Source organism: Bufo bufo, chromosome 9 (genome assembly GCF_905171765.1).
Source record: "Bufo bufo chromosome 9, aBufBuf1.1, whole genome shotgun sequence".
Taxonomy (NCBI): domain Eukaryota; kingdom Metazoa; phylum Chordata; class Amphibia; order Anura; family Bufonidae; genus Bufo; species Bufo bufo.
The window spans coordinates 16,416,610-16,443,297 of NC_053397.1; the positions used below are offsets into that span (position 1 = coordinate 16,416,610).

The 26,688-nt window shown below is 50.2% G+C and overlaps 1 protein-coding gene across 1 annotated transcript in view; it reads right to left on the reverse strand.

Moving 5' to 3' along the window:
- Positions 1 to 11,680: 11,680 nt before the first annotated feature.
- The window catches only part of LOC120979389 (rab GDP dissociation inhibitor alpha-like), a 45,410-nt gene continuing 30,402 nt past the window's right edge, over positions 11,681 to 26,688 (reverse strand). The window contains exons 7-10 of the mRNA XM_040408113.1: positions 19,423 to 19,594; positions 18,331 to 18,475; positions 13,632 to 13,686; positions 11,681 to 12,146 (exon numbers count right to left, since the gene is read on the reverse strand). Of these exons, the coding sequence (XP_040264047.1) occupies positions 11,994 to 12,146; positions 13,632 to 13,686; positions 18,331 to 18,475; positions 19,423 to 19,594 (525 nt within the window). The 3' untranslated portion in view covers positions 11,681 to 11,993. The remainder of the gene's footprint in view (positions 12,147 to 13,631; positions 13,687 to 18,330; positions 18,476 to 19,422; positions 19,595 to 26,688) is intronic.

A 26,688-nucleotide genomic window follows, 5' to 3' on the forward strand; every position in this document is an offset into this window, starting at 1 on the left:
CACTTGAGAATCACAACACGTTCTATATTCTGCGTTTTTCACGCAGCCCTGGCCCCATAGAAGTGAATGGGGCTTCAGTGAAAAACGCATTGTATCCGATGTGCTTTTCACTGGTGGTTGTTAGGTAATGTTTGTGGGTATATAAGGTGTGGTAAGCTGGCTCGGTGGGTATATAAGGTGTGGTGAAGTGGCTCGGTGGGTATATAAGGTGTGGTGAGCTGGCTCGTGGGTATATAAGATGTGAGGTAGATATATAAGGTGTGGTGAGCTGGCTCGGTGGGTATATATGGTGTGGTGAGCTGGCTCGGTGGGTATATAAGATGTGAGGTGGATATATAAGGTGTGGTGAGCTGGCTCGGTGGGTATATAAGATGTGGTGAGCTGGCTCGGTGGGTATATAAGGTGTGCTGAGCTGGCTCAGTGGGTATATAAGATGTGGTGAGCTGGCTCGGTGGGTATATAAGGTGTGCTGAGCTGGCTCGGTGGGTATATAAGGTGTGCTGAGTTGGCTCGGTGGGTATATAAGGTGTGCTGAGCTGGCTCGGTGGGTATATAAGATGTGGTGAGCTGGCTCGGTGGGTATATAAGGTGTGCTGAGCTGGCTCGGTGGGTATATAAGGTGTGCTGAGCTGGCTCGGTGGGTATATAAGATGTGGTGAGCTCGCTTGGTGGGTGTATAAGGTGTGATAGGCTGTCTGCACACATATCCCTTGTTGCTGCCATGGGTAAAAGGGGGGATTTATCAGAGTTGCAGAAAGGGATGATAATCATCTTTCAGGCCCCGGGTGTCAGTATTTCTGAACCTGCGCTGTTTGTGAACTGTTCATGCGCTGCTGTGGTGAAAGTGTACAGTGAGTGGACAAATGGCGCTGTTGTGAATGAGAGACGTAGAAACTGCGGAGGACCAGGTGCCATTGATGTGAGAAGTGAACGTCGGAAACATCAGAGAGGGAACGCCCTGCAGCCATTGCTGGAAGAACACAAAAATGGTGGGGGCAGCGTTATGGTCGGGGGAAGGTTTTCGTGGCATTCTCTGGGCCACTTATCCATGTGGAGGGCACTCTCAGATGATTTGGGTATGACGCTATCCTTGCAGATCACGTACACTCCTACATACTGATTGTCTCCCTGGGGCGGATGGGATCTTCAAACTCTATGGATCCTCCCCCCGTGCCCCCTCCAGCAGCTGTGGGATGCTGTGTGGTCAGCATGGCTCCAGATGCCTGTGACAACCGACCAGGATCTTATGGAGTCACTCCGGACCAGTCTACTGCTGCACAAAGCGTAAATCCGTACTACATGTGGATATGCGACTGTTGCAACTAAAACAGACCATACACATTGAGACTAGGGGAGAGCGAAACCCAACGTTTTCAGGTTTGACATTCGGGCAGTGGAGGAATTCCGTTATGGATTCCGTTAGCACGGAATATAACTGAATTCTATGACTGAATGCAAAACGGAAGAGGCTCTGAAAGGCTTCCGTTTTGCATTCCGTCATAGAATTCCGTTATGTCCCGTGCTAACAGAAATTATAACCAAATTCATCAAATGCCAAACTCGAAAACGTCCAGTTCGCTCATAACTAATTGAGACTGTGAGGAATATGGATCATTATTTACTGGCAGCCATGATTTTCATCTGATTCACCTTTGTCAGTGTACATGCACAATAAGTTCTCACTTCAACCCTCGGCTTGTCAGATAGCAGGGGTAGTGAACTCCACAGGATGGCCCTGCTTCAAAGCCCCAGCCATATGGCAGGGAACTTCTTGCAGGCCACCTTTGTTTACAATTTCACACCCCATTCAGACAGCATGGATCCTGCAGGAAAACCTCCCTGCAGGGGGTCTAAGCCATTCCCCAGTTCAATCAAATCTAGCAGACAGATTTATAAGGAATTACGAATCGCCCAGCCATCACAGGCGCAAGCCGGATACATATTTGTGTCCCGGTGGCCACGATGAACATGCCCATGGTCTTAGTTTGCTGGTGGGATGCCAGGGAAGGGAGATATACATATCTCCCCATAGAAACCCAATAACGGTACCATGCTTGGACTCTACTGGTAGCTGGAACCCAGGCGGATCCGTTGGTCCCAGAACCATCTCCCTGTGACCTTCTGGACTGGAGCTATGAACATTAAAGGGTTTTGTGGGTCATTTGCTGCCAGCCCAGCAGAGGGAGGGTGGACCCCTCCCAAAGGCTGGAAGGGGAGGGACCGGCTACAGGTTAAAAGGCTTGTGCCAGCAAGCAGGCGTGTCTTTTTCTGAAGGAGGGTCAGATCATGCCATGTGTTTAGAGGGACCTGCAACCATCTGACATCACTACCCTCCATGTGAATGCAGCAAAGGAACATTCATCTACCCGGTAACTGACTTGTGCTCTGTGAAATCCTGTGTGTACCATATTACTTGTATTTGTAACCTCGGACTACTGTAGATATTCTCTGTATATAGTTTTATATCTAGTGTACCCTTAAGGCGATTAAATATATAATTTAATCTTGTGCTGTCTTGTATCTCAATCACGAATCCCCACGTCTATGTTTCGGCCTAGTTATAAGCTACCGCGGGTTGGCTTCTCACCCTATATAATCCCGTTAGCGGACCGGCCTTATATCAAACAAGAAGCTGGTGGCAGATTACCCGGGCTGAGAAGGCGCTGTTTCACGGCGGCAGGGAAAAGGCTCTCTCAGCTCGTTGCCTCTCTGTGCCCTCGTGGACAGGAGGTGTCTGTGTAAACTGTACCAAGCGGACCTTACCTGCTCCTCCAGGAGGGCGTAACGTCATGTCTTGGTAACCAGTGACCATACCGCGTCTCGTGAGCTCGACGTAGTTGACGTCAAGTGGGCGCGAGGAGTGGTATCCATCACATATTGGTGGCAGCAAAGTGGGATCGAGATACTAGTGAGTGTGAGACCCTTACTCCCAGACACTAAAGACGACCAGCAGTAGCTTTTGACGCTGGAGTCTTAAGATCAGCTCAACACTAGACAGTGCAAATACAATAAGGTGTGTGTGTATCAGGTTGCAGTCTGTGTCAGTGATCATCAGTGGCAATGACGGCCAGTATGACAAGAAGCAAGGCTAAGGAGATGGCCGATGCTATGAATGGTGGCGGGGAGGACGCAGTCCAGATAGGGGGCCGAGAGGGGGTGGAAGGCGACTTTCTTCAAGGCGAGGGGGAGCACAGCCAAAGCTCCCCAAGGAGCCCGTTGTCGGAGGTGAGGTCCGCGGTGGGCCTTACTCCACCTGCCCTTCCCGCCAGTCAGGCTCGGCTGCTCTCCTACAGGCTGCCCTAGACCGACTCCAGGCCAGAGACCAGGCTTCATACGAGATCCTTATGGCAGCTGCAGAACATTGCGAACGAACAGAGGCTGCAGAACGAGAATGACGCGAGCAAGCAGCGAATGCAGAACGTCGTGAGCAAGCACATGCCGAGCGTGAGCACCAGCTACAAGTGCTCCAGCTCCAACTCCAGCAGCCCGATGTGAGTCTCCAGAGATCCGGATTCCCAAACTGCGGGCGGAGGACTTTCCCCTACTGGACAAAGATGGGGACCTGGACACCTTTTTGTTGGCATTTGAGCTGGCCTGCCATCAGTACCAGCTGCCAGAGGACCAGTGGGTCAGATTCCTCACGCCAAGTTTCTGGGGAAAAGCCCTTGAAATCTTCGGGTACCTGCCCAGCGAGACCATCCTGAGCTATGAGGACATGAAGCAGGCGCTGGTAAGGCAGTACTACCTGACCCCGGAGACATACCGTAAAAAACTCTGTAGTTTGCAGAGGGTTTCTACCCAGAGAGGTCGACCAATGGACCACAGGATTGGAGCTCACCACCGTCCATCAGCTCAAGGAGCTCATCGCCACAGAGCAGTTCTTGTGGAATTGCCCGGAGGACCTCCAGCAGTACCTCCGCGACCGGAAGCCAAAGGAGGCCTCTGCAACAGCAGCCCTGGCCGATGAGTACACTAACAACAGGACTTTAGAGGCCCGGAAACCAGTCGGCTGGAGAGGGGGTAAGACTCGTGCTGCATCTGCTACCCCTGCCCCTAGGCCCAAGTGGGCACCAGCCCCTGCTACACTTTCCACGTCAGTGGGGGAACCCCGAATTTGCCACCTGTGTAAGCAGCCAGGACCTTTTAAGGCCATGTGTCCCCAGCGCCCAAGGGACCCGTCCCAGTCATCGACCCGGAAACCGTCCACTGTGTGGGTGGGGGTGGTGGGAGGTCCCTTGACAATTTTTAACTGGTCTCCGTGGGCCAGGCCGTGGTCATGGGACTTAGAGACACCGGCGCAGAGAAGACTCTGGTACGGCCCGAACTGGTGGCACCCCATGATTTATTGCCCGGGAGATCCCTTACTGTCTCCGGGATTGGAGGAGTAGAACCGGTGCTGCCCGTCACCAAGGTCTATTTGGACTGGGGCGCCGGTCGAGGCGTAAGGGAGGTGGGGGTATCCTCAAATATCCCTGCCAGTGTTTTGCTGGGGACGGACCTGGGGCGGCTTGTGTCTAAGTACGTGGCCGCTGACACCCCGAGGTACGATTCCCCAGAATGTGATGTAATGACCCCCCCTGATGATACTGTGAATGTACCTAACATGCCTGTTGATGGGGATGTGGGGGTGGGGGATGTAATGTGGGCCTCTCCCCTCAAGGGGGAGGGGGTCATTCACGCCAGTTGTGCTGAGGCCCCAGGGTGTGGCCAGCAAGCCTGCGGGAACCTGTTGTCCTCAGGTGTGGCTACTGAGGGGACAAGCAGGGGGCAGACAGCTGCGGAGGAGGAGGATGCAAATGAGGTCAGGGCTGTCCCAGGAGAAGTAGGGCTACCAGGTGAAGCCTCAGTGCAGGGTTCCTCCACCACTGGGATGTCAGAGGGCCAGGTTAGTCCGTCTGGACTGTTGACTTGGTCGGAAGCCGAGGGGAAGCAGGCACTACCAGCGGTGGCAGCAGCCATAGCTGCTGTCACGCGCAGTGGGAGTGCTGGGGCTCCTCAGGGGTCTGATGGCTTTCCCCCTTCCGACCAAGTGGCTGCCTCAGGAGTTTCAGGCAGCGTTAGTGGCTGACGCCAGCCTGACCGCTCTCAAGGAGCAAGCGGCACAGCGCCCCCTCAGACTCAGACCTTGAGTGGATGGTCTGGGACCAAGGATGGCTGTACCGGGTCACGGTCCAGCAGGGCTCACCGGAGGCGTGGCCTAGGGATCGACAGCTAGTGATACCCTATCAGTTCAGGACGGAGTTGTTGCGCATGAGATTCCGATGGCTGGACACCTAGGGGTCGCTAAGACAAAGGCCAGATTAGCCCAGTATTTCTACTGGCCAAAGATGGGGGCCGATGTGGTTGCCTACTGCCGTTCATGTGACACCTGCCAGCGGATGGGGAAGGCGGGGCGGCGCCCCACTGGTAACGCTGCCCATAATTGAAGAGCCTTTCAGGAGGGTGGCTGTGGATCTGATTGGACTGCTGTCCATTCCCAGCAGCTCCGGGAAACGCTTCATATTAATGGTAATAGACTACGCCACCCAGTACCCGGAGGCGGTAGCCTTGTCCTCCATACGGGCCGACAAGGTGGCCACCGCCTTGCTGGAGATTTTCTCCAGAGTGGGCTTTCCTCAGGAAATGCTCACCGACCGTGGGACCCAGTTCATGTCGCAATTGATGGAGTCCCTCTGTAGGCAAACCCAAGTGCAACATCTGGTGACCAGCCCGTACCACCCACAGACCAACAGCCTGTGTGAACGGTTTAATGGCACCTTAAAGCAGATGCTTAAGATGTTGGTCGACTCCCATGGGCGTGACTGGGAGCGGTACCTCCCACATCTGCTGTTTGCCTACCGAGAGGTCCCACAGGCCTCCACGGGGTTCTTCCCCTTCGAGCTCCTGTATGGGCGACTTGTGTGGGGGGCCCTGGCTCTGGTAAAAGAGGCCTGGAAGGGAGATGTAGCCACCCCTGGAGTGTCAGTCATTGAGTATGTCATGCGCTTCCGAAACAAGATGCAGGCCTTGTCGCAGCTGGTGCACGATAATATGGAGCGGGCCCAGGCCGAACAGAAGCGATGGTATGACCAGAACGCTTGTGAGAGGACCTACCAGGTGGGTCAAAAGGTATGGGTACTGGTCCCCGTACCTCAGGACAAGCTTCAGGCGGTCTGGGAAGGCCCGTACCTCGTGCATCAGCGCCTCAACGCCGTGACATACCTGGTCACCCTGGACCACACCCAGGGAAGGCGGAAGGCCTTCCACGTGAACATGATGAAGGCACATCAGGAGAGGGAGGCATGTGCCCTCCCTGTCTGCAACCTTCCAGAAGAGAGGGAGGAGGAAACCCTCCTGGACATGCTCGCCCAGGTGAAGGCGGGTGGGTCCATCGAGGATGTGGAGGTGGGCCAACAGCTGTTGAAGGACAAACGGTCCCAGCTATGGGCCACCCTTCACCCCTTTGGGAGTTGTTCAGCAACAAGCCCAGAAGGACAGAGTTGGCCGTCTATCACGTGGACACTAGGGAGCACCCCTCAATCCGGCGTTCAACATATCGGGTTTCCTTGGAGGTGCAGCAGCACATGCGCTAGGAGATTGACGAGATGCTGAAGCTGGTCGTCATCCAGGCATCCAACAGCGCTTCCGCCTCGCCTCTGGTCCTTGTCCCAAAGAAGGACCGGACCACCCGGTTCTGCGTGGACTAGAGGGGACTCAACGCTGTCTCGGTCACCGATGCGTACCCGATGCCACGCATCGATGACCTACTCGATCAGTTGGCCGGGACCCAGTACCTGACCATCATGGATCTGAGCCAGAGGTATTGGCAGATTCCCCTGACCCGTGAGGCGCAGGAACGCTCTGCCTTTATCACCCCCTTTGGATTGTACGAATCCACGGTGATGCCGTTCGGCATGAAGAATACCTCTGCCACTTTTCAGCGGATGGTCAACATGCTGCTTAAGGGACTTGAAGATTACACAGCCGCGTACCTAGATGACATTGCCGTCTTCAGTCCGACATGGGAGGATCACCTAGAGCAGCGGTCCCCAACCGCCGGGCCGCGGCCCAGGATCGGGCCGTGGAGGATTGTTAGCCGGGCCGCGGCGATCAGGGCAGTCTTTAACTCTGTACTAATGAAGCGCTTCCATTATGGAAGCGCTTCATTAGTACAGAAGAACCAGGGAGCGGTGAAGGATCTGTACTCACCACTTCCTGGTCCTCGGCTATCGGCTGTGCAGGGCTGCGCACAGCGTGAGGTCTCTCTGTGACCTCATGCTGTGCGCCGCTATACACAGCCAGCCGACAGCAGAATGAAGAGGATCGCGATGGTGACCAGGAGCAGGAGAGGTAAGTGTTTTTTTTTATTTTTTTTATTTGCACTAGGGGCTAATGGCTGACATGAGGGGCTAATGGGGGGCTTATGGCTGACATGAGGGGCTAATGGGGGCTAATGGCTGACATGAGGGGCTAATGGGGGCTTATGGCTGACATGAGGGGCTAATGGGGGCTTATGGCTGACATGGGGGGCTTATGGCTGACATGAGGGGCTAATGGGGGGCTTATGACTGACATGAGGGGCTAATGGGGGGCTTATGGCTGACATGAGGGGCTAATGGGGGCTTATGGCTGACATGAGGGGCTAATGGGGGGCTTATGGCTGACATGAGGGGCTAATGGGGGGCTTATGGCTGACATGAGGGGCTAATGGGGGGCTTATGGCTGACATGAGGGGCTAATGGGGGGCTTATGGCTGACATGAGGGGCTAATGGGGGCTTATGGCTGACATGAGGGGCTAATGGGGGCTTATGGCTGACATGGGGGGCTTATGGCTGACATGAGGGGCTAATGGGGGGCTTATGGCTGACATGAGGGGCTAATGGGGGGCTTATGGCTGACATGAGGGGCTAATGGGGGCTTATGGCTGACATGAGAGGCTAATGGGCTTATGGCTGACATGAGGGGCTAATGGGGGGCTTATGGCTGACATGAGGGGATTATGGCTGACATTGGGGGGGTTTATGGCTGACATTGGGGGGGTTTATGGCTGACATTGGGGGGGTTTATGGCTGACATTGGGGGGGTTTATGGCTGACATTGGGGGGGTTTATGGCTCACATTGGGGGGGTTTATGGCTCACATTGGGGGGGTTATGGCTGACATTGGGGGGGTTATGGCTGACATTGGGGGCTGATAGATGGCTAAAGGTTTGGGGGTTGATCTGAGCCATTGGGGGTCTGATCTGAGGTCTGATTAACATTGGGGGTCTGATTGCTGGTCTGACCTGAGGTGTAATAAAAAATATTTTTTTCTTATTGTTCTCCTCTAAAACTAGGTGCATCTTATAGGGCGAAAAATACGGTACAGTGCAGCAGAGACCAGTGCAGCAGAGACCAGTGCAGCAGAGACCATAGTCAGTTTATATAGTCATTATATAGTGTTATATATTTTAATATGCACCTTGTGTTTTGTTATGCGCGTGAATCAGTCAGCCCCGCCCACCCCCTAAGCCCCGCCCCAGAACCCCCGCCCCCTTCCCCCCCACACCCGGTCCCTGGGAAAATTGTCTTGCATAAAACCGGTCCTTGGTGCAAAAAAGGTTGGGGACCACTGACCTAGAGCACCTGACGCAGGTGCTGGGGCGGATCCACCAGGCAGGCTTGACCATCAAGCCGGAAAAGTGCCAGCTGGGCATGAGCGAGGTCCACTACCTGGGGCACCAGGTAGACAGGGGGACCCTGAAGCCAGAGCCCGGGAAGGTGGATGCTATCGCATCCTGGCCCAGCCCAAGGACCAAAAAACAGGTGATGTCCTTCCTGGCCATCGCCGGGTACTATAGGAGGTTCGTCCCCCACTATAGTAACCTGGCGAATCCCTTGAAGGACCTCACTAAGAAGAAGCTGCCCTCCGCAGTCGATTGGACAAACGACTGCGAGACGGCCTTCCGGGTGCCGAAAAATGCCCTTTCCAGCTTCCCGGTACTACAGGCAGCCGACTTCACTCGGCCGTTTATAGTACCGACTGATGCCAGGAATTGCGGCCTGGCGCTCCAGCCATACCACTTTGCCATTTGCCACCAGAGAGGGTGCGGATGGGCGCACGGGGAAAGACAGGAATGTGCTTCCCCTAGCGCCCTCTAAAAGGGGGAGGTGTCAGGAATATGGATCATTATTTACTGGCAGCCATGATTTTTATCTGATTCACCTTTGTCAGTGTACATGCACAATAAGTTCTCACTTCAACCCTTGGCTTCTCAGATAGCAGGGGTAGTGAACTCCACTGGAGGGCCCTGCTTCAAAGCCCCAGCTATATGGCAGAGAACTTCTTGCAGGCCACCTTTGTTTACAATCTCACACCACATTCAGACAGCATGGATCCTGCAGGAAAACCTCCCTGCAGGGGGTCTAAGCCATTCCCCAGTTCAATCAAATCTAGCAGACAGCATGGAACCGGCGATTTATAAGGAATTATGAATCGCCCGGCCATCACAGACTCAAACCGGATACATATTTGTGTTTCGGTGGCCACAACATTGTCTTAGTTTGCTGGTGGGATGCCAGGGAAGGGAGATTATCTCCCCACAGAAACCCAATAACGGTACCATGCTTGGACTCTACTGGTAGCCGGAACCCAGGCGGATCCGTTGGTCCCAGAACCATCTCCCTGTGACCTTCTGGCCTGGAGCTATGAACCCTAAAGGGTTTTGCTGCCAGCCCAGCAGAGGGGGGTGTGGACCCCTCCCAAAGGCCGGGAGGGGAGGGACTGGCTACAGGTTAGAAGGCTTGTGCCAGCAAGCGGGCGTGTCTTTCTCTGAAGGAGGGTCACATCGTGCCATGTGTTTAGAGGGAACTGCAACCAGCTGACAGGAGGGGTCTGTGTAAACTGTACCAAACTGACCTTACCTGCTCCTCCAGGAGGGCGTCACCTCACGTCTTGGTAACCAGGGACCATACCGCATCTCGTGAGCTCGACGTAGTTGACGTCAAGCGGGCGCGAGGGGTAGTATCCATCACAGAGACTAACATTGCCCAAAAGCAGCAGCATCGGCCGCCTGTCTCCAGACACTGGGTAGAAAAGCATAGTGCATAGTCAATGGCCGAGTCTTTGATCTCAAGGGATATAATCCACTGGACCTGATGGTGATGGTTTCTGTTGCTAGGCAATCTGCCTAATTTAAAGGGGCTGTCCAGCTTTTTTTTTTTATTTGCACCTAAGCCTTGTGAGTATGGATTTCTTCACAGGCATTCCAGGCTGCAATTTAAAAAATAAAAATAAATAAAAGATTGATAACCCTTTTAATTTGTGACAAGCACAACTGTGTTGGGACATCCCAAACGATTGTATGGTTTACAGGGCTTGTCCCACCTCAGACAATGGGGGCATATAGCTAGGATATGCCCCCATTGTCTGATAGGTGCGGGTCCCAGAGGTAGTACCTACACTCAGAACGGAGCAGGGAAAGTGGTGGCTGGAGGACCCCGGGGTCCGGCCACTGCCAAGCACTCTCACCATAGGATTGAGTGGGACTGCACCCCGCTTGCACGGCCACCGCTCCTATTCATTTCTATGGGCCGACGGAAATAGCCGAGCCAGCTCTCGGCTATTTTCAGTGGCCCCATAGAAGTGAATGGAGGGCGGCTGCACATGCGCAGTGCATCCTCCACAATCTTCAGGGGTCCGTTCTCAATGTATGTGCGGGACCCGCACCTATCAGACACTGGGTGCATATCCTAGCGATATGCCCCCATTATCTGAGATGGGAATACCCCTTTAAGTTTTAAAGAGGTTTTCAGCATAGGTCATCAGTATCTGATCATTGGGAGCCCGAATCCCAGCACTGCCACCGATCAGTTGCTTGAGGAGGCCACCGAGCTCCAGTGAGCGCTGTGGGCTGTTCACAGCATAGCAAGCACAGCGCCATCCATTGTATAGTGGCCGTGTTTGGTATCGCAGCCCAGACCTATTCACTTCTATGGGACTGAGCTGTACTTAGGCCATGTGACCGATGAACATGTCATCACATTGGCTAGGACAGGGATCAGCAACCCTCGGCACTCCAGCTGCTGTGAAACTACAGTTCCCAGCATGCTCCATTAATTTCTATCGAGTTTGGAGTAGAGCAGAGTAAGCATGCTTGCTGGGAGTTGTAGTTTCACAACAGCTGGAGTGCCGGAGGTTGCCTACCCCTGGCCTAGGAAAAGGCCTAACCGCTCACTGAAGCGATGTGGCCTCTTCAAACTGATGATTGGTGGGGTCTAGGAGTTGAACCCCTACCTGAGGATAGGTCGTCAGTATTAAGCACTCAGAAACCCCTCTTTAACCCTTTCTGTCTGATATGTCTTCTGAATGTAAAGTGTACCTCTCATTTTTAGCTTAGAAATTCTGCATAGATTAATTGCTTCATAGATCTTTATACGGCTGGAAGTCCGGCTTTTCTGCTACAGAGTTCCAAATGTTCTGCACTTAGAGACTGTAGCACAAAGCAGCCACTAGGGGGAGCTTACTGCCTACAGATGTGCTCAGTAATAAGTCTGTCTCCATTGAACTCCCCCTAGTGGTGGCTGCAGACAGTCATAATGTTATCATGTACATCCATGCCTGGGTGAAGGGAAGCAGGGGGTTTGGCGCTCTGTATTAGCTCTGAGGCTTACAAAGATATATTATGGAATTAATCCACACGGAAATACTTATTTAGCTGATTGTCTTCCTTATTGAATTTCATGTGTGTTCAACTCTCATCTTCATGAGAACAGTTTGTACTGCCATATTCTGAGATGCCCTGAATTACAATTTTCTTACATTTTTGTCTTTTTACTATAGTGTAAAGAAATATATTTAAAATGCAAATATAGAAAGACTTATTAAGCAGACGTCTGACACATGACAGCGGGTAAGCTAGGTCCAAAACTGATGGAAGTGTCCCAGCGAGCAAGAAAATCAACGTCCGCAGAAGATGAGACACAATCAAGGCAGTGGAAAAAGTAGAAATATTAATGAGTTAATTAACATCGTGTCACTCTCCATCTTGTTTGTATGTGTCGGAGGCCGCGCACCACATGTCGTTGAAGTCCAAGGTGGCACCAGTCATCCTGTGGAAGATGTCCCTAATGTCATCGCAGGTCGTCTCAAAGTGAGTGGTGGCATCGTATGATCGAGAGATAAAAATCTGCAGAAGGAGCATGGAGGTCAATTCAATTTTGCAAACGTTTTATTAGGAGAGGATCGAGGTACTGCCCTGCCAGGACCTTCCTATAAGGCCCCTTTCAGACGAGTGAGTGTCACGCTGCAGACTCGCCGTGCAGCTCCCGTCCTGACCTCCCAGCACTGCCGGGGGGTCGCATAGCATTATATTGATTTATGATGCTATGTAACCCTTAGAGGTCTGAGATGTATTGGATAACACTGACAGCATTATGTCAGTGTTATCCAATACATTCCAGACCTCTAAGGGTTACATAGCATCATAAACCGTTATAATGCTATGCGACCCCCGGCAGTGCTGGGAGGTCAGGACGGGAGCTGCACGGCGAGTCTGCAGCGTGACACTCACTCGTCTGAAAGGGGCCTAAAACAGTGATTCCCTGCGCCCCTTTAAAGTGAGGGTTATGGTTACCAGTGGCACCCACTGGAAATATACATCGGGGAATCCCCTTGTCGTATAATGCTTGCACCACACACTTACAAATTTTGGCCGGCGGTACGCTTTAAAGGCATCCTCTGGCGACTTACAGTGTATGACAAAAGAGTGTTTTATCCCAGGGATCCCCACAAGCAGTAGAACGGGCTGAGCTGCAGTTCCGGGCACAGCCACGTTAGTACATGGGGCGCTGTGCCTGGATAAACAGCGAACCACACATTGGTGCCAATCGGTTGATAGTTCCTACAACCCCTTTAAGACAAGGGTTTATCTCACCCGGGACATTCAATGTATTACTAAAGAGCATTTTACACCAGGGATCACCACGATCAGTAGAATGGGCTGAGCTGCAGTACCGGGCACAGCCACACTCCTATGGTTTCAAATATATGAGCATACAATTAGGGCTCGTTCACATGAATGTGTGAAGCCCGTGCCCGTGCTGTGGACCGCAAATTGCGGTCCGCAATGCACGGGCACCTTCCGTGGGGCAGGCGCATGGGGATCGCAGACCCATTCACTTGAATGGGTCCGAGATCCCTAGAGCATGTTCTATCTTTTTGCGGTGCGGAGGCACGGAACGGAACCCCAGAAAGCACTCCGTAGTGTTCCGTTCCGTGCTTCCATTCCGCATCTCCGGATTTGCGGACCCATCGAAATGAATGGGTCCGCATCCGTGATGCGGAATGACAACAGAACGGTGCCCGTGTATTGCGGGTCCGCAATACGGGAACAGGACACCAACGGTCGTGGGAACGAGCCCTTAGTGTGAGGAGCTCGCTGGAATACAGCACAGCCTGCTATAAATACTATAATGTTCCATACTATCATTTCCTTTTTTAGATTGTTCAATTGGTATTTTTATGTGAATTATTTTTAAAATATAATGGCATGCATGATATATGGAGCCGGCCATTGATTGAACATTGCGGGCACACTCCTCCTACCTATGGCGCTGTGCCTATCAATTAATAGTTCTGACAATCCCTTTAAGTCAAGGTCCTGTTATCTCACCTGGTTTCGCGTTCCATCGTGTTTCGGGATATACTGGTCACTAATGGACACAAACCTGCGGGGGGGGAAAAAGGAGTTGAAAATACTATGAAGAGATACTTTTACATTGGAGATAGTTATGGAAAAGGTGAGAGAATTACTTGTAGAGCAATTCCTTAACATGCTGCTATGAATGGGTTACCTTCCTATACAAATGCATTGCGCAAAGTCAACTTTCCCGCACAGTAGCGTCATATGGCGGCACATAATCCACAAGGCCACAGGATGTGTGCATGGCTGTGTGCGTGAGTCCTAATAAAAACTAAGGACCACCATACTGGATTTATAACATCCCCCAATATCCCTGCTACATTTTTTGTATGGTGCCTACTGTGATTACTCAACAATCCCTATAATGGGGAACTGCTATTTATACAAGTCCTGATTTCCATTTCTTAGAAAGCGGAAGTACCAGTGCCTGGTACTCTTGGATGCCAGGTCATGCCATCAGATTGTTGGGGGTTGGGTCTGACCTCCTGGACCCCAGCTGATCCTAAGGCCTCATGCACACGACTGTATGTAATTTGCGGTCCGCAAAAAATACGGATGATGTCCGTGTGCATTCCCTATTTTGTGGAACGGAACCAGGGCTGGGACAAGGCCATTTGGTGCCCAGGGCGAAGATGGCAAACTGCGCCCCCCCCCCCCCCCGTTTTTAAGAAAGAATCAATGTTGTTTCAAAACAAGAATATACTTAAAGCAATAGAACAAAGGACTGTGGGACTTTGAAAGTCACAGACACTATAAAGTTCCCCCCCATCATCATGTGCCAGTATAAAGTCCCCCCCATCATCATGTGCCAGTTTTGTAATAAGCCCCCCCAATGTGCCAGTAACACTATTGTAAAAAAAAACAAAAAAAAAACACTTATACTTACCTAAGTGTCAGCGATGCGATGCAGCCTCTTCCTGTGTCCCACGCTGTAATGTAAGGCTCAGGCGGCACGATGACGTCATTGCGCCGGCCTCTGATAGGCTGCCGGCCTAGTGCCTGCAGCCAGGGGCGTACATAAAAATCACTGGGCCCCATAGCAGGAATCTAAATTGGGCCCCCATTCCCCTTTTATAGCCCCTCCCTTTGTTCCATGAACTATTCTTGCTGCTGCGTTTTATAATTTATGCCATCAGGGCCGGAATGGGATTACAAAACAGCCCTGGCACACAAAAGAGGTATAATAGATGCAGATGTATATTATATACAGCAGTGTACAGTTATGTGAGGTACGCGGTATAATAGATGCAGTGTGTACAGGTATATAGTATATTCCCTAGTGTTCTGATATGTGAGGTACAGGGTATAATAGATGCAGTGTGTACAGGTATATAGTATATACAGCAGTGTACTGATATGTGAGGTACGGGGTATAATATATGCAGTGTATACAGTATATACAGTAGTGTAATATGTGAGGTACGAGGTATAATAGATGCAGTGTGTACAGGTATATAGTAAATACAGCAGTGTATTGACACCTCGTACCTCACATATCAGTACACTGCTGTATATACTATATATCTGTACACACTGCATCTATTATACCTCGTACCTCACATATATAGTATATACAGAAGTGTACTGATATCTGTACACACAGCATCTATTATACCTCATACCTCACATATCAGTGCACTGCGGTATATACTATATATCTGTACATATTGCATGTATAATACTGTGTAATATATGCAGTGTGTGTGCATGTATGTGTGTGTGTATATATATATATATATATATATATATATACAGAGCAGTGTATTGATGTGACACATAGAAGGTATAATACTGTAGATGCAGTGTTTATAGAAATATGTGGTCAGTTATGCATTATAGTCACTGTGAGATACATGAGGTAGTGGTAACTGAAGTAGTATACATGAGTGAGCAATGAGTAAAAACAGGGCATGGGGGGGGGGGGGGTAAATGATGAAAAGTGGAGGACCTCCTCTTACCTCTCCATTCCAGTCTGTATGGATCAATACAGAGCTGCTTGTGAACTTTTAATACTTGCTGTTAGGGGTTGAAGGACCTGTGATGATGTCATCACAGGTCCTGGCAGATGCACTGTTCTAACCTGGGAACTACACTTTACACTGTGCAGTTCCCTTACAGGACCTGTGATGACATCGTCAAAGGTCCTTTAGCTTTAGAAAGGTAAACAGGAGTAATTAGGGGGCGGGGCCTCTCCTCCACTTCGGTGCCTGCCTGCAGCCTATCAGAGGAAAGGGAAGGGACACGCCTCTCCCTCCCCTGCACCTCCGCTGGCACAGACAGTTTACAATGGAGATGAGCGCAATGGAAGCGCTCATCTCCCTGTGCCCGGCGGCGGCTGCTCACTTGGGGGGGGGGGGGGGTCATTTTAGTTGGGGGGGCACATGGGGGGGCACAGCATAATGTAGGGGGGGCCGTGGCTGGCACTTCACCTGCGCCCCCCTCCTGTCCGCAAATGGTAGCGCCCAGGGCACCCGCTCCTTCGGCCCCTGCCTTGTACCGGCCCTGAACGGAACAGCTGGCCCCTGATAGAACAGTAGTATCCTTGACAATAATAGGGCATGTTCTATTTTTTTGTGGAACGCAAATACGGACTTAAGGAAACTGAATGCACACGGAGTATACGGTCCGCAAAAAAAAAAAACGGAACGGACACATAAAGAATATACGTTCATGTGCATGAGGCCTAAGACTGAAGGGGACGCAGTATTCTCTGCACAGCAGCGCTCCCGGCTCCCCTGGCTTATCGGAGAACTTCAGCCGCCCCTGGGGCCACACTGCAGGAAGTTTTTCGCACTCCCTCTCAGTAAGGCCTCTTGCACACGACCGTGTGTCCCCCGTGGCCGTATTGCGACCCACATGCGGCGGGTCCGCAATACACGAGACACCGGCCATGTGCATTCCGCATCACGGATGCGGACCCATTCACTTCAATGGGTCCGGAGATACGGAACGGACGCACTACGGAGTGCCTTTGTGGTGTTTTGTTCCGTGCTTCCGTTCCGCAAAAACATAGAACTTGTCCTATCTTTTTGCGGAACGGACGGATCGTGGACCCCATTCAAGTGAATGGGGTCGCGATCCGCTTGCGGCTGGCACGCGTTCGCGTGTGAGGTCTAAATCCCATTGAATAACGCTACGATTATCTTCCCTGAAGCGCGGAGTGGCTGATACCAGAGAACAATAAATCACGTTGATCATTTAGACCATGGTGCTCTATCGGCTTCTTTCTTGCGTAATTTCTGCGGATTATGTCTTTGAAGTGTCACTCTCCCCCCTCTTTCTTATGAAGACCAGTTACTGTTAGTGGCAGAATTTTCCTGCTCACCCCGGGAACACTGACTCATCGCCGCCCTATTTCCTGAGTTCCCGTTAGGAAATTTTGCTGCCCACGTCTATTGCAAAACTTAGAAATAATCTTAAAGAAGAGCTGTCACCTCCCCTGACGTCTGTTTTAGTAACCACTTGCATCCCCCAATTCTGGAGCATCTATTCTTATGGCTCTATGTTGTGCCGTTCCTTTATTATTCCTACTAGAAGTTATGAATGAATTACCAGCAGTTTGCAACAAAGGTCTAGCTGGGTGTTACCATACTAGTCTTATGACTCTACGATAAGCCATTCTTCTATTATCCCTACTAGAAATGATGAATGAATTGCTAGCAGTCTGCATTGAAGGTCCAGCTGGGTGTTACCAGTTGGGGGGGGGGGTGTCCCTGCACAGTCTGACATTGGCAGCACTGATTGGCTAGTGTCAGACTGTGCAAGGACACCCCCTTCCCAACTGGTAACACCCAGCTGGACCTTCAATGCAGACTGCTAGCAATTCATTCATCATTTCTAGTAGGGATAATAGAAGAATGGCTTATCGTAGAGTCATAAGACTAGATGCTGCAGAATTGTTATTACATTGGGAATGCAAGCGGTTACTAAAACAGACCTGTCAGGAGAGGAGACGGCTGTTAGAAAGAAATGGCTGATTTCTCTGTGAAACAGCGCTATTCTTGCCCAGGGGTCGTGTTTGGTATTGCAGCTTTGCCCCATTCAGTTATATGATTGACAGTCTGGCTACAATTTAAAAAAAAACAGTTCCAAAACAATTATTTTTTTTCTTTCAAAGGAATTTGGCCTTTAGTTACTTCTGTCATTGAACGCCTGTGTGCTGACCCTCAACTATTCCCAGACATATAGCAGATCATGTCAAGGAGATAACACCTCAATGAGGCACGTCAGGAGAAATAACTCCTAGAAGGCCGACTGACCCTTAAAGGGTTATTCCGGTTATAACAAGTTATCCCCTATCCTGTGGATTGGAGGGGGTCCTACCACTGATCATACCCTGCGGAGCCCCCCTGAAATGGACTGGGTGGTTCGTTGGAAATGTGCGCCACCGCTGTGGATGGGGAATAACCTGTTATAACCGGAATAAGTTGAACAGCCACAGCCAATGTATCAAAAAGAACAACCTGTATAGACCTAATACTATAGTGTTTGCTACAATTGTATCTAGTCCTGACACTCCTCTGTGATCTTCAGATTGATACATTGTAGCTAAGAGGACAGGAGAGATCTCTGTTGCTGCTCCGAGCATTGTTGAGATTGAATACAATTGTAGCAAACTCCTCTATGGTTCCAAAAAGATAGACAATCGCCGATCATTGGTCCAACTTACTTCTGATCGACCGGTTCCAGCAGTTCCAGGGCGGGTTGGATTTCGCTCTCCGGATTCTCGCTTTCTACCGTTGTGCTAATGATGGCGACGTATTTCCCATCTGATGCCACACAGTGCGAGCAGGAGACCATGCACACGTAGATGTCTGCGTAGGGGAAAGACATGACAAATACGAGGAGTTACCACCCAGCTTTCCTAGATCCTTGAAATGCAAATCTGCCTCGTTATGTTTCAATATGAGCTATTAGCGGCAGATAGTAGGCGCTAAATGGGTATATTAATGAGGGCACAGGGGCATTGTCTCAATCTTAGGGCTCATGCACACGGCAGCTTTTCCGTGCATTGGGGACCGCAATACACGGGCAATGTCCGTGTGCGGCGGCCGGGACGGATCGAGACCCATTCAACTTGAATAGGTCCGTGATCCGACCGCACCGCATCTCCGGGTATGTGAATGGGTCCGCATCCGTAATGCGGGGTGCACACGTCCGGTGTCCTGTGTATTGCGGAACCGCCGTATGCTGGCCGCAATATGGCCACGGCCGTGTGCATGAGCCCTTATAGGTAGATCCAGCTTAAAGGGTATGTTCACAGTGTCAAAATCCGCCACGTATCTCATGGCAAAAATCGCTGCTGTGGTTTTTCCTTTTTGAATGCTGCGATCCCGAATGGAGCTAAACCACCAGCAGACTCCCGTTGGGTTTCCCGAGGTGTTTGTGCAGTCTGGAAAACCCCAAAAGTCCTTGGTCACATGAACTGCGATGCAGCTTCCCATTAAAAATAATTGGAGACATAGACATCTTGGGAAGCATGCATTACTTTTTTGCGGTGCGGACCGTCGCATGTGGATCGTGGGCCCCATTCAAGTGAATGGGTCTGCATATGGCGGGCACATGGCCGGTGCGCATGCATTGAGGACCGAAATTTGCAGCCCGCAGAATACGCATAGGCCAACAACAGCCGTGTGCATGAGGCCTAACCCTAAAAATCCACTGCTATGTGTATACAGCTCCTATGCAGACCTAGGGGCCTCCATGGTCACAGATCATAATTTAACCCTGTGTGCGTTCGGATCCCGCAGCCGCTTCTCACCCGATTTTCTGTTGACTTGCATCTGGGGAATAATGATTTGGCAAGACGTGCATTCATTGGTGTTCCTGATTGGATGGCTGAGGATGCAGATGACTCTTATCACCTGCCCAACTTTCTTCACTTGGTCGGGAACGTAACTGGGGTCACAGATTAACAGTTTACAGTGTGCGATCTGGAACATAAGAGATAAGGGGGTTCATACGGGGGGAGCAGATATATTTCTAGGCTGACTACCAGGCTCAGCGTCCTACCCTGAAATGATTGATCATAGAGAGAGGAAACTTAAAGGGGTTGTCCAGAATTAGAGAACATGGATGTTTTCGGAAACGGCGCCTGTTCACAAGCTGTGCGCGGTATTGCAGTTCAACTCTATTCACTTCAATGCAGCTGAGAAAATTCCGCCAGAAAAAACTGCAGGTGCGGATTTTTACAAAGTTGTGAGCTTTTACCACACAGAATAGGATGAGGATTTCTGTACGGATTACATCCCCCATTGAAATGAATGGAGACTTCATAAAAAACGGAACAAATCATTATCTAGGCCTCTTTCACACGAACGCAATACACGGGCACCCACTTCAATGGGTCCGCAAATCCGGAGATGCAGAATGGTACGGAACGGAAGCACTACGGAGTGCTTCCGTGGGGTTTCGTCCCATTCTTCCATTCCGCAAAAACATAGAACATGTCCTAACTTTTTGCGGAACGGCCGGATCGCGGACCCGTTAAAGTGAATGGGTCCGCGATCCGCTGCGGCTGCCCCACAGTGGGTGGGGACGCAGCACGGCCACGGGGCGCACACGTTCATGTGCAAGAGGCCTAACTCTGCAGAATGTTGATTCCACAGAGAAACACGGTGCAGGGACTTCATATAGTTTTACTTGTGTTTTAATACTGCAAAAAAATAAAAACCTTGAAAAAACATATTTTTTACCTTTCATCGCCATATTCTGCGTTTTTTTCACGCATCAGTTCTGCGTTGCGTGAAAAACGCAGCATGTTCTATGATCAGCGTTTTTCACGCAGCCCTGGCCCCATAGAAGTGAATGGGGCTTCAGTGAGAAAACGCATTGTATCCGGAAGCAAGTGCGGATGCGATGCGTTTTTCACTGATGGTTGCTAAGAGATGTTGTTTGTAAACCTTCCGTTTTTTAGCACACGTGTGAAAAACGCATCAAACCGCATTGCACCCGCGCGGAAAAAACGGAACAACTGAACGCAATCGCAGACAAAACTGACTGAACTTGCTTGCAAAATGGTGCGAGTTTCACTGAACAAAACAAAAAAACGGAACGGACATGGAAAGAAAATACTTTCGTGTGCATGAGGCCTAACTATTCAGCCCCGCCCCCCACACCCATACACATGCACCCTGGGCTCAGCTGAGCGTGCAAGTACCCTCATCAGAGAGCAAGAAATGGGCCAGACTCCTCTCCAGTGAGAATAAAAGGATCGGTCCCATTAAAATCCAGCATGCCAGGCCCTCCTTTCCATTTGCCACCTGGGCAGAGTCAAGACAGACCCATATACATTAGATGTTAGTCTTGTCCTCGTCAAGTCTACGGGTTCAGCCGACGTTCATCTCATGGGGATGACCCCCTTTATTCAGGGAAGAAGACTCCGCGGTGACTGCAGCGATCCCTCCACATCACATGCTCCATGGATCAGCAACCTCCGCATTCCAGCTGTTCTGAAACTACAACTCCCAGAATCCCCTTTTCACTTCTTTGGGAGTTACAAGAGCAGCTGAGCAAGTGTGCACGCTGGGAGTTGTAGTTTCACAGCAGCTGGAGTGCCGAAGGTTGCTGAACCCTAATCCACCGTATAAGCACCTCACTGAACAGCTCCTCATATCTCAGCTTCCTGTACCTGTTTGGGCAGGTCGGGAAAAATGGCATTATCCGCAGACACACCTTAAGGGTACGACCACACAGCACTGTCATGTTGCAGTTGGGTAGCGCTGCCGTTCAAGCCGCAGCAAGCCCTAATTAAACTAATGAGGACTGCACTGTTTATTTTCCCTTCATTCGATCACACGACCGTATCCATTTTGCGGTCAGCAAATCATTCATCTGCAAAAAACGGATGCAGTCTGGGTGCAGCCCTCACTTTTCGGGGGCCACATTGTAAAAATGCCTATTCGTGTCCGCAAAAAACAGACAACAACAGCACGTATTCTATCATTTGCGGCCCAGCCACACACATGCAGACAGCACACTGATGACTTCCCTGCGTTGTCCACATTTTTGGCAGCCCCGTGTGAATGGATCAGACATGGACCGAAAATACGGTCGTGTGATTGTAGCCTTAATGGCTGTGTGGGGTTGTGTCATCTCAGACAATGGAGGCTGAACGGAACTCCCCCTGAGCCCGCTCTACCTGAAGCTTGCTGCACTAAGTGGCTTCTGAATAAGTGGAGTTTAAAGAACCGGAGTTTAAGACAAGGAGCAAGAAACTAAGGTTGGATAGATTTTCCTCGTGTTTTGTTGGCTTGATTCTAGCTCGTCCTCCAACTGCAGCAGACAGGGTCTAATTCTAACTCATATTTACTGTTTTCCTTCTTTACTGTTCATCCCCATCTAAACATGTGCTCCATGGACAAGGTACTAAGTGTGTGTCCTGCGCAATGTATGCGAGCCTTGAAGAGCCATTCGAGGGTAAATACATTTGCACTAGATGCAATCATGTTGCATATTTGGAAGCCCAGATCTTGGATCTAAAAAAGCAGCTTGAAATACTTAGGGGCATTGCAGACCTGGAGAGCGGCTTAGACCTCACTGTGCAGGCGCTGACTGGGGTCAGTGAAATGGAGGTGGGAGGAGGAGGGCAAGATCAGGACTATCAGGTCAGCAGTTGGGTTAAAGGGGTTCTTCAGTTTGTTTTAACTGATGATCTATCCTCTGGATAGATCATCAGCATCTGATCGGCGGGGGTCCGACATCCGGGACCCCTGCTGATCAGCTGTTTGAGAAGGCAGCGGCGCTCCAGCAGCGCCGCGGCCTTCTCACTGTTTACCGCAGGCCCAGTGACGTCACGACTAGTATCAACTGGCCTGGGCGCAGTTAAGCTCTGTTCACTTGAATGGAGCTTAGCCGCGCCCAGGCCAGTTGATACAAGTAGTGACGTCACTGGGCCAGCGGTAAACAGTGAGAAGGCTACGGCGCTGCTGGAGCGCTGCTGCCTTCTCAAACTGCTGATCGGCGGGGGTCCCGGATGTCAGACCCCCGCCGATCAGATGCTGATGATCTATCTAGAGGATAGATCATCAGTTAAAACAAATGTAGGAAGAAGGGGTAGAGGGAAAAGTGCCAGGGAGGCTAGTCCTGAGCTGGAACACCCTAGTAAATATGCCTGTTTGGCTGATATTAGGGATGAAAGCCCAGGGCCAGCAACACTGCAGCCGGGCGTTTCTCCGAGCACCTAGGAGGATGACCGCTGCAGGAAGGATGGAAAAAGGAGTGCAGCAAAGGTCAGGCAGATGCTGGTGGTAGGGGACCCTGATGGGGAGGGTGCAACTGCCCTGGGGGGGAAATGGTTAGATGGCTGGAGGAGCTTTTAAACTAGGATCTGGGGGAGGGTGGGGGTTCATACTAATAAGGGGTTAGATAGTGTAGATAGAGAGTGGGATATAGAAGGGGACAGTGGGGATTTAGTGGGGGCTAAAAAACAGAACTGCTGGTAACAAGAACCTGTTACATACAAACATCAACCAAGGTAACCCAAAAATCCCAGATATTCACTTAACAGGTAAAAGTAATTTAAAATGTATTTTCTCAAATGCCAGAAGTCTAGCTAGAAAAATGGGGAATGGCTGAGACATGGTTGGATTCTTCACATGACTGGGCTGTAAATATTGAGGGTTTTACACTATTCAGGAAAGACCGGGTCAATAGAAAAGGTGGTGGCGTGTGCCTGTATGTGAGGAGTGATCTGAAGACAAGTGTGAAAGAGGCAATTGTGGGTGAGGATGTGGAAACCTTATGGGTGGAAGTTCAAAGGGATGTAAACACAGAAAAAATAATACTTGGTGTAATCTATAGACCCTGGCACCAACCTGACCATAAAACTCAGACAAGCTTCCAGGGCTGCCGAGCGGCGATGGAAGAAATCCCATTCTAAAGATCACTTCACTGCATACAGACAATCCCTCCTCATATTCAAATCCTCACTCGCTGATGCAAAACAGGGACTTCTCATCTCTCATATGTTCCCTGTCCCACAGCCCTAAACAACTTTTTAACACTTTTACCTCCCTTCTCCATCCTCCGGCGCCCCCACCCTCTCCTCTCATCTCAGCCGAGGACTTTGCCGCATACTTCAAACAAAAGATAGTCAACATCAGAGAAAGCTTCAGTGCACAGTCCCCACAGACCCTCCACACAACCGCTCGGTCCTCTTCTCCCAAAACCCGCTTCTCCACCATTACAGAAGACAAACTCTCCACTCTACTCTCCAGATCACATCTCACCACCTGTGCCCTTGACCCAATCCCATCCCACCTCATCCCTAACCTCTCCACAGTGTTTATCCCAGCCCTAACTCATCTCTTCAACCTATCACTAACCTCTGGTGTCTTCCCCTCTGCTTTTAAACATGCTACCATTACACCCATCCTCAAAAAGCCTTCCCTTGACCCATCTTCTTTGTCCAGTTATTGCCCCATATCACTTCTTCCATATGCCTCAAAACTTCTTGAACAACATGTCCATTCTGAACTTTCCTCTCACCTCTCCTCCTGCTCCCTCTTTGACCGCCTACAATCTGGCTTCCGACCCCACCACTCAACTGAGACTGTCCTCAACAAAGTCACCAACGACCTACTGACAGCCAAAACCAAGAAACAATACTCTGTCCTCCTTCTCCTTGACCTGTCCTCTGCCTTCTCCATTACTCTGTCCTCCTTCTCCTTGACCTGTCCTCTGCCTTTGACACTGTTGACCACTTCCTTCTGTTACAGATTCTCTCATCTCTTGGCATCACTGACCTGGCCCTCTCCTGGATCACATCATACCTCACAGACCGGACGTTTAGCGTCTCCCACTCCCGCACCACCTCCTCGTCTCATTCCCTCTCTGTTGGTGTCCCGCAAGGCTCTGTCCTAGGACCCCTGCTCTTCTCTGTCTACACTTTTGGCCTGGGACAGCTCATAGTCCCATGGCTTTCAGTATCACTCCTACGCTGACGACACACAAATCTACCTCTCTGGTCCAGACATCACCACCTTACTATCCAGAATCACACAATGTCTATCTTCCATATCCTCCTTCTTCTCCTCTCACTTTCTAAAACTTAATTTGGATAAAACAGAATTCATCATCTTTCCCCCATCTTGCTCACCCCCCCCAACAGACCTATCTATTAGGATCAATGGCTGCACACTCTCCCTGGTCAACCAAGGCCTTGGAGTGACCTTGGATTCTGCCCTCTCCTTCCGACCGCACATCCAAGCCCTTTCCACCACCTGCCGCCTCCAACTCAAAAACATCTCCTGCATCCTCGCTTTCCTCAACTTTGAATCTGTGAAAATGCTTGTACATGCCCTCATCATCTCCCGCCTGGACTACTGCAACACTCTCCTCTGTGGCCTTCCATCTAGCACTCTCGCACCCCTCCAATCTATCCTCAACTCTGCTGCCGACTAATCCCCCTCTCACCCTGTTACTCCTCTGCCTCTCCCTTCACTGGCTCCCCATTTCCCAGCGAATTCACTTCAAATTACTAACAAATACATACAAGGCCGTCCATAACCTGTCCCCTCCCTACATCTCTGAGCTACTTTCCCGATACATCCCCACACGCACTCTCCGATCCTCACAAGACCTCCTTCTCTCCTCTCCTCTTATCACCTCTTCCCACAATCACCTCCAAGATTTCTCCGCGCTTCCCCCACACTCTGGAACTCGCTGTCCCAACATATCAGACTCTCACCGACAGTGGAGTCCTTCAAAAGAAACCTGAGAACCCACCTCTTCAGACAAGCATACAACCAGTGACCCTGCTGCCTCTATACCGCCATGACCAGCTTCACCAGCACCTACTGTGTCCTTCTCCTATACCATGTAGATTGTAAGCCCTCACGGGCAGGGCCCGCTCTACTTCTGTACCAGTCTGTAACTCGTCTTGTTTATGATTAGTGCAATTGTCTGTATTATGTATGTGCACCGCTTATCATATGTACAGCGCTATGGAATGAATGGCGCTTTAATAATAAATAACAATAATAATAATCTATAGACCCCCCCTAACATCACAGAGGAGATAGAAGCTCAACTGTATAACCAAATAGAGCGGTGGCACAGGCTGGTACAGTGGTCATAATGGGAGATTTTAACTTCCCAGACATTGATTGGGGCCATGATTCTGCCTCAACCGCAAAGGGGAGAAGATTCCTCAACTTGCTGCAGGACCACTTTATGGTTCCAGTTTGTAGAAGCTCCCACTGGGGGCAATGTTCTGTTGGATCTGGTAATTTCTAATGATGCAGAGCTTGTTGGAAATGTTACTGTTGGAGAAACACTAGGTAATAGTGACCACAATATAATTATATTCCCCCTAAACTATAAGAAGCAAACTCTGTCGGGCAGAGCAAAGACACTGAATTATAAAAAGGCTAATTTCCCCGGGTTGAGGGCAGCATTTCAGGGCATAGACTGGGAGCAGCTACTGTCACATAAAAATACTGAGGATACATGGGAGAGCTTTAAATCCACATTGAGTAATTGCACTAAAAAATGTATTCCTTTAGGTAACAAGTATAAACGACTAAAATTAAACCCCCCTTACAGCTACTGCAATAAAAGACAAAAAAAGGCATTTAAAAAACACAAATCTGAGGGCTCAGCTGTAGTATTTGAAGATTACAAAGGGCTTAATAAAATCAGTGAAAAGGAGATAAAATTAGCAAAAATACAAAACAAACAGCAAGTGGCAAAAGAGAGCAAAACAAATCCCATACAATTCTTTTAATATATAAATGCTAAAAAAACAAGGTCCGAGCAGGTAGGTCCCCTAAATAATCATAAAGGGGGGGGGGGGGTAGTCACTGAAGATAAAGAAAAGGCAGAGTTACTAAATGTTTTTTTTTAGCTCTGTATATACAAAAGAAGAGAAAGGAGCTGATATCTGTGGTGCTGGGGCTGTTAGTACATCCAGTAATATACTCAACTGGCTAACTGTAGATATGGTCCAAGATCAGATAAATAAGGTAAATGTGAACAAGGCTCCGGGTCCAGATGGATTACACCCAAGAGTTCTTAACCACTTAAG